At 43.8% G+C, this 8,608-nt stretch overlaps 1 protein-coding gene across 4 annotated transcripts in view; it reads right to left on the bottom strand.

Annotated features, from left to right (window-relative positions):
- Nucleotides 1-1,612: 1,612 nt before the first annotated feature.
- The window catches only part of LOC108932871 (echinoderm microtubule-associated protein-like 6), a 90,996-nt gene continuing 84,000 nt past the window's right edge, over nucleotides 1,613-8,608 (bottom strand). For all 4 annotated transcript variants that reach the window (XM_018749553.2, XM_018749554.2, XM_018749555.2 and 1 more), the window contains 8 exons: nucleotides 8,457-8,571; nucleotides 8,151-8,339; nucleotides 5,791-5,963; nucleotides 4,856-5,018; nucleotides 3,677-3,780; nucleotides 2,708-2,861; nucleotides 2,432-2,532; nucleotides 1,613-2,000 (listed from right to left, as the gene is read on the bottom strand). In XM_018749553.2, coding sequence (XP_018605069.1) covers nucleotides 1,976-2,000; nucleotides 2,432-2,532; nucleotides 2,708-2,861; nucleotides 3,677-3,780; nucleotides 4,856-5,018; nucleotides 5,791-5,963; nucleotides 8,151-8,339; nucleotides 8,457-8,571 — 1,024 coding nt within the window. In that variant the 3' untranslated portion in view covers nucleotides 1,613-1,975. The remainder of the gene's footprint in view (nucleotides 2,001-2,431; nucleotides 2,533-2,707; nucleotides 2,862-3,676; nucleotides 3,781-4,855; nucleotides 5,019-5,790; nucleotides 5,964-8,150; nucleotides 8,340-8,456; nucleotides 8,572-8,608) is intronic.

Below are 8,608 nucleotides of genomic sequence, written 5' to 3'. Positions count from 1 at the left end.
CTCGGAGTAAAATGTTACACCCCCCATGGTAACTGCTGCTGCTGGGCTGCACTTGTCTTCTGCTCTTTCTGTCAACAGGTTGCCTAGACATGCAGGAACTTTACAGCTCTAAGGCCATCAGCTGGATTATTCTCAACCAGATGTAAACATGTCAAGTATGGTTTTTTTTTTTTTTTAAAATATTGGGGAGTAGTTTATGGTGTGGACATGAGCACTATTGACACATTCACTAAGGGGGCTGCAGGGAGCACAGAGTTTAGAGATGTCACCTTCCACTTGAATGAGTGAGGTTTAAAATAAGTAGAAAATTACCCAGCTATAGAAAGGGTGAAGTAGTAACTTCAGAGAAAACCACTAGGCTAAATGAAAAGTTCACATTGGTCAAAATGATATTAAGGGGAAAAGTCTGCAGGAGTAAATAGCTTTATCATGCTTTTCTCTAAAGCAACTTGCATCTCATAGCACACTGTGCATTGTTAGAATGACACAGCTGCATAAAACTGTAGCAGAATATCAATTCCTAATAGTTTGAGATGCATATAAACACTTTTATACAGCTAGTCCTGCAATGTAACAAGATTGATCTGGGCACAATCATGAGACATGCTGTTTTTACTTTGTTTATTAGATGTCAAACATTGAACTTCTGAACATTCATCAGTTACATTGTGTATAAAAAAAAGTCAAGATAAAACCTCATTTGTTGCAGCTTGACACGTTTTAAAAATAAATTCATGCACAGAGCAAATTAACTTACAATAGTACAATCAGTCTTCAAACACTAGACAAGTGACAAGTTTATGTACAAGGCATATGTACAAAATGTAAAAACGGTGAACAAATATCAGTATCTTACAGACGCACGACATTAGTACGACTTGCTGTCACACCGATTAGCTAAACAAATCACCGTAAGACATGGTCACAGTACAGTCTGAAGACGGGTCGACAGCAGTTAAAGGCTGATTATCTGACAGCACACAGAGGAAGGGAATGCATGATTGAAGAGGTGGAAGTGGCGTACGGGCTGCATAGTAAGCTTTGGTGCTCAGGACCCCCCCCCCCCCCCGAACCTTGTCGTTGGATGCTGAAGGTTTTTTTTTTTTTTTCAGTGTTAGTATCTCAGCACGATTATCATCGAACCAGGTTACAGCAGTACTTGGGTAGTGCCGGTCGACAACATTTTTAACCCAACAGCAAACTAACCACAACCATTTTTAGTTATTTAAAAGTACAGTACTTAAGCCTGAATTGGCCCCTGAGCTTTCTCAGTGACATTTGGATATTAAAAGAGGAAGAACTGTCAAAATATGGTGCACAAATACCAAACAAATAAGAGGGGGAGGAAAAAAAATATAGATGGACTGAGTAACACTATTGAGAGCCCTCGATTAGCAATCTCATAGCACCAGAAGTGTTCAAAACAACTTGAGTCATGACAGTGAGAAGGAGCACAATTACACCATATAAACATCTAGAAAAGGCACTTTTATGTTTCATATGGACTTTCGAAAACAAAGGCTTTAGCGAAGCTGAATGGCTTGGAAAAAATTCACACAATGAATATTGACAATGTCTGCAAGTGAGGAAGTTGGCAGGTTTTTTTTTTTTTTTTTTTTTTTTTTTTGTCACATCCTTTGCGGAAAGCAGATGAGAATGTAAACACAAATGATTGTTCGCCAGTAGGCCATAAAAAATAAAATCTGTGGCAAGAACAAGATTTGGTGAGGCCAGCTGTCTACTACACAAGTGTGTAGAGTCAAGTTGAGGCCGGATTTCTCTAGAACGTTATTGCACAGCGCAAAGCCCGGCCGCCGCCCCTGTTGCCCGTACGCCTTCAGCATCCTTGTTCAGTATTAAGAACGTGTGATTGCAGCATTTCACGAAGAGGTTTGTAGCAGCTAGACACTTGTGGCGAGTTGGATCCTTCTGTCTTGACACAAGTTGTGGCCGTGAGCGAGCTGTGTGGCTCCTCCTACGAGCACTTCCACACGAACACGCTGCATGGATACGGGTCGCAATGCGGGGAAATGTCATGTCAGGGCTCATGTGCCCATGGGGCTGAACAACACCAGCATTACTGCTTAGTAGTCTCACACACACATTAACATTTTCATATGCATAACTGTACTGAGGGGAAAAAGCCTCACATTTGCTACCGCTAATGACAGTTCTCAGTATGGGCAGTGTTCACACATTATTAAAATAATTCACTATGCAGATGACAGTGAATTTTTATTTAACTAGATGAGTGTAAGTGTGTATAAACAGCTTTGTGTGCAACTTTTAAATATGTACACATCCAAAAAATAATGTACCTGAAAAAATGTTTTTGATCTTCCGGTAAACAGTTTTGCTATAGCGTCTGGTGTTTTAGCAGCACAGAGGCTTCGCATCAAGGCAGGTGCCACGAGAGAGCGGGACGGCGTACCTGCAGTCATCGCCTCCTGTGCTTATCACGTACTTGTCGTCACAGGAGAAGCGTATGTTGGTCACATGAGCCGAATGGCCGAAGTAACGCTTGTGTTTGGCCTGGAGAATCACCAAAAAAAGTGTCGAGCTCAAGTTATGACTCCTTGAGAAAGGAGGAGCTACAAATCGGTTACATTTCAAGCACATGCTGAGCTCAATAATGAGAATGAATATTACCTACAAGCAAGTAATAAAGAGGCATTTTGGCGTTCTGGCAAGGATGCGTGGGACTTACAAATTTCTCGGTGCACGGGAAGTCGAAGAGCTTGACAAGGCCAAAGTCGTCACCGGTGACCACGTTGAGGCCGGCATGAGAGACGCAGGCGCAGTTCACCTCGGCTTTATCTGCATTGCGAGGCCAGATGCCGAGGACCTCGTCTCCCAGGATGCTGCAGCGCCGCAGAGGGATTCGTTAGACACAACGGCCGCAGTCGCACAAGCATGCTGTAACCTCGCTTCTGTACTTCAGCGGTACATCACATTTACCGCATTTTCCGTGCCGCGCACCATTAGCAAATTAATTCAGGTCAAGTGAAATTGGCTTTCCCAGCCTGCCGAGAGACAGATGGTCTCGAGCTCCACCCAGTATCGACTGCCCTACATCCTCCCATCAGTCCACATCAGGGATCCCTGCTCAGCTGCAACAAAACACCTATAAATCAATTCCGCAACAGAAGCACCCTAAAGCTGGTCTGCTTCTTTATTAAACATGTTTAGCATTTGCATCTTTCTGCACATGTAACTGGCTGAACGGTTTTATCGTCTGCCATCGCGGTCCATGGTGGGAGACTGGTACCCCAGGAGCTTTACACTGACTCCATAGTCCTAACGCCACCAATTGTTTCACGATTCAATCCCACAAACATACAGCGTTCCTTTTTTGTTATCGATCACTGGCACTCAGGAACACCAGACACAAGCTGTAAACATGGAAATTGAGGTGAATTAAGAGCATTTTACCGACACCAGTTGGCTGGGCTGTGTAAACAGAGGCCTCCTTTGCTGTCAGAAAATACTTAAGTGAAGAAAATGCAATTAATAAAGTGGAAAATGTTTGGATCGCTGAAAAATGACAACAGTTCTTAAGATGTATAGCCAGTGTACGGCGCTGACTGCGAAAGGGTTCACTTTAGTTTTGTCACTATTTTCCCAGTAGAGCGTCCAGGGCTTGGTGCACACAGCCAGCTATTAGTTGCTCACCCACCTGGTCCAGGTGGCCCATGTGATCTTGTCCACAATGGAGGGCTCCGTCACCAGTTTCCCTGTGGGAACCTCGTACACCTGCCGCTTGTAGGCTCCCGTGGACACCTGCCATCGATGGAACACAACGTAAAACATTAACTACTAACCCATGTGTCCGAAGGCAGCTGGTGGTTCGAACATGTTCCCCGACATGCGTTCGGCAGCTGAGCACCACGACTGAGCGTGAAGCACAAAGAGATTAGTCTCTTGTGCAGTCCTACCACCTTCACATGGAATTCCGTGGTAAAGCTGCATTAATGCTTTTTCTCTCACGACGCTTCCTCGATGTGAGTTTACGAAATGCTGGTGACTCCCCTGTTCACAACCACTCGGGCCTCCAAGGACGAATTCCACACGGCCACTAACGTGACCGGGCTCCTCGGTTATTAATAATCCTGAGCTGTCCCACACAGTCTAAATATACTCTCGGCGTGAGACCGTTTGGACACAAAGAGAGGGAGCTTTTACAGCCAATGTATTAGCAGGAAACATTTTAATTGAGCATTTGGGTGAGCGCAGCCTGTACAGCTGCTCCACTGAATGAACGGATCTTACATTCACAATCCTCAGTGGGAGGGATAGAGATCCCAGAGTGAGAGCAGCGCGCACAACACTGAAATATGACATCTTTAAATAAACCTGGCAGCCAGACACGATGATACACTCTAAACACAACGCTCCCTGCGGTGACAGGCTCCTGGTCAGAGTGTGAGAGATACATACGCTCAGGATCAGGTTAGAAATGGGTAAAGAAATGACATTTCATTAAATGAAATTAATGGCAAAATATGAATGGCAAAAATTAAGAGCACAAAATTCACACTAGCAAAATATTGAATTATAAAATCAAAATTCTTGGTCTTTTGTAATGTAAGCAAACATTCAGAACAAGGAATCATTAATATTTGTGAAGCCTAATTAAAATAATCTAAAACAGTAAGAGCTCTTGTTCTGTTCACAAGTACTAAATAACAATGTGTCGTATTTAAAGTAAAATGTGTTTGTGATGAAAGCCTAGTTGCCATAGAGACAGACTCATAACTCAAAGAATGTCGGCAGTCCTCAGTGCTGCTATGCCAACAGCTTAGCCAATCACGGCAGCTGTCTAGCGCTATTCCCAACACAAGCCCCTCCTTTTTACCTCAATATACTTGCTGTCAGCGGAGAAGTCCATCTGGATGACAAAGCTGGGGATGTCCTTGCAGTAGCCGATGCGGTTAAGCGAGGGTCCCAGTGTCAGGTCGTAGAAGTCCACCGTGCTCTCGGCCGAACCCACAGCCAGCAGGCGGTTGTCTGGACTGAACCTGGAACGTGACCCCATATCCATCACAGCACCACTTTTGAGCTCTTGAGTTTTATCTACAGTATACTGTATATTCTATATCCCATGTACATATACATCTTACAATCACCATCTCATTATCATTAACATTACTATATTACTACATATAATACAATATTACTATATTGTACTGTTTTGGTGTTTTGTTCATATTTATGACATTTGATCATAACATCCACCACCGACTGCTTTATCTGCTGTACTATAACGCTGCCACAAGACCCCATGTGTGTTAGTGTCTGGGTGTCTTGATAGCGACTCCATTGTATTCATTAAAACTTTTCATTTTTGATTCCCTTCAAGTAACTCTTCATAAATGATGTGTAGCAACTGAAAAAGTGAGTATTCTTGTGGTGCTGAAAAAAGTGGAACACAATATACAGTATCTAGTAATGAAAGTGAAAGTAATATAGCAGCAAGAACGTATTATAATACTGTACGTTATTACCTTTATGTATTTGTTAGTTCTTAATATATCCTTATGATTTATTCATTAGAGAATAAGGGGATTTTCAGTTTATGACGAGGTCACTGGAAACCAACCCTGCTGCAAGTCAAAGATCCCCTGTATGACTGACATAAAAAAAATTAAAATAGAATGAATCATTAAAGCATTCTGTGAAAAGGCCGCTACTCCATGTCATCACTGGGGCTCGCAGCCCTGCCCTTGGTCCCTACTGCTTCGTATGTCCCCACCCCGGTCCTGGTCCACCAGCTCCCTATCCGGTACTCACCGGACATCCTGGATGGCAGTGCTGCGGTCCCGCTTCTTGCCCCACACTTTCAGCGAGTTGACCAGTAGGACGATGAACTCGCCGTTCTTCATCCCGATGGAGACCATCTCCCCGTCTGCGCTATAACTGGCACACTTGGCTGAGTGACCCAGGCTCACCTTGTTCAGTAGTTTCTAGTGAAGAACAAAGTGTACGCTCACTAGAAAGGAACAGGAACATGGCACCATGGGAAAACGGTTCAAATGGCCCTGGCTAGCTTGACGAGCAACCAGTCAGAATGTACTCTCCATCAGCACCCCATCAATAAAGATGGAGATATCAGAACAGGGTAAAGCGGTCATCCAGAAATGTAGGAAAAAAGCACATAAAAATATTTTCAACACCCACTGAACGACTCTTTGTGGTACAATCTAGCTGCACATTCTGAACACACATTTTCATGTTTATTCATTTTAAATTTCATTTTCTTTAGTGACCTCTTCATTGTAGACCAAATCCATGCCAATAGATAGCAGTAAGGAGCACCCAAACAGAATGAGCTATGGGACCGCCTTAATTCCATTCACTTCCAGTGTTCACAGCTGGTATTTGGTGTTCCTGAGTGATGGTGATTAATAAGAAGATGGAAGATGAGGAATGTTGTTCGTATTTATAGCATGAATCAACAATGGGCACTGAACAGTTTGTACAGATGTGTTTTAAATTAGTTTTAATGCTGCTCGAATATTCAAGTGAGACAAAGTATATATTTATTGTAGGCATACCTGTGATTTTTACAGAACGTAACTTGGAAATAAATTTGACTATGTCTGTAATATTAACCATTTATTCACTGAGATTTAATTAAGTGACTTTATGAACAAAATAAGTCAGAAATCGGTTTCCCCAACCCAACTGAACCATAAGCTGAGGAGTGTAGTGTGTCCAACAGTGATAAATTATTTTGTGTATTATGGCGTCCTCAATGCAACACCACGTTTGAAATTAGGACAATTCAGAGGGAAACATTTGCTATACATCCCTGCATTGCATCCCAGTGAAGTTCAGGATGGACTTTAAAATCATATTCCTACTGAAGAACCTGATCGGTTCCTACCTATTAAAACAAACTCGAGGTAAAGCTGCCAGTCGCAGGGCCCCTAAAATGTACGACAGCCAACAAGGCAGTTTGAGAGATAACCCTTTACTCTGTGAATTCGGATGCCGATTTAAGGCTTGCTGCTTCTCCTTAGTATGCGTTGAGTAACGTTCCTGGTGCTGCAGTCTGTCCCACTGTTTGCACAACTGTCAAAACTGCTGTCCCAACTGTCACCATGTGTAGTAAACAGAGCGGCACGCAGCAGCCATGGCAACACTAGGATGACTGAACATTCGCACAATCACGTGGTTAACAACCACAGTCGCTGGCTAACCGTTGGCAGTGAGTGGGTCGGGCATCATGTAGAAATACACAGAGTAAAACTGCAAAGAATGGACCATAGAAGTCAGTGTGTAAAGATTTTATAAAATGTTCTCTATGACAGTGCTATGCTCTCATCTTTAAATAGCCCTAAATCCTTCTGGTGTGAGTGCAAGGTGGCTGTGGCCATTCTGAAAAGGACGCTCTGCCAAGCTGGGCCGTGTTGCTAAGTGTGGCCACGGTGCCATCTAATGTCTGTTCTGCAGACTATGGATAACTAAAAGCAACCCAACCGACTGAGTCTACGGAAAAACCGGGTTTGTGACCATGCTTTTGTACTGTGAACCAACATACTAATGAATTACTGCAGAAGCGGAATACTGATTTACCAAAAGTGAAGATGGCCGCACTTTATCAGATAACTGACAAAAGGCTACACCATGGGTGGTATGGAATTACCACTAATCAACAGTCCCCTGGGGCCGGGACCAGGAGGTGATGTACCAGATGAGGAAGTGAACCACATGATGCAACTTATACTGCTGAGAGCTCAGAGAAGCATGTAACTGGGTTGGAAGAAGTGTAAGAAGAACTGGAACACCAGCTTGATTATTGACCTCTTGGTCATAGGCACAAAGCAGCATAAGACCCTGAGAATGATTACACTCATCCCATCCTATCCCCACTGGGTCATGCACAAAGGAAAACTGCTATGAGGGCTTATGAAAATATATACCCCTTATTGGTTCATATGGTGGAATGTGACAAATTAAATGTACTTTAGAATCACGTCTCCATCCAAGTCTCTTCGTCTGTTGATGTAATGCACCCCTCTCTATTTTTTCCTGAGATATATGTCACTTTGGAGAAAAGCTTCTGCTGAATAAATAAATGTAAATAATTATAAAAAATGTGGTCATTTTACTTCCACAACAAGGTATTTGGCCACCCCTCCCCCAACCTTGTCAGCCAGGTCCCAGATGCGGATGGTCCCATCGTCGCTGGCAGATATGAATATGTCTTTGGATGGGTGTGTGGCCAGGCCCCAGATCTCCCCTTGCATGTGGCCATTGATCAGGATGTTGGAGGCGGCATTCTTCTCCCCCACCTCGATGATCTCACCATCCTTGGTGCCCACCAGTATCTTGCCCTTAATGGGTAAGAAGGGGACATGAAATCTAATGCAGGAGGCATGAGCCAGTAGGTGGAAGAGCTGTTGTGCAAGGAGATGCGTGTGTGCTGTGACCGAAGAGGGATGGGTGCTCACCTTTCCTCGGCACACAGACCTCACACACTCCACTGCCTGGCCCGTCTCCAACTGGAAGGCCCGGCAGCGCTTCATCTCCTGGTCCCACAGCTTGACAGCTCCACCCTCCTTTGTCCTGAAAACACACACACACACACACACACACACACACA

The sequence above is a fragment of the Scleropages formosus genome, chromosome 4 (assembly GCF_900964775.1).
Source record: "Scleropages formosus chromosome 4, fSclFor1.1, whole genome shotgun sequence".
NCBI lineage: Eukaryota > Metazoa > Chordata > Actinopteri > Osteoglossiformes > Osteoglossidae > Scleropages > Scleropages formosus.
The sequence above is the reverse complement of the archived record's forward strand: the minus strand, read 5'-3'. Positions and strand labels throughout refer to the sequence as shown.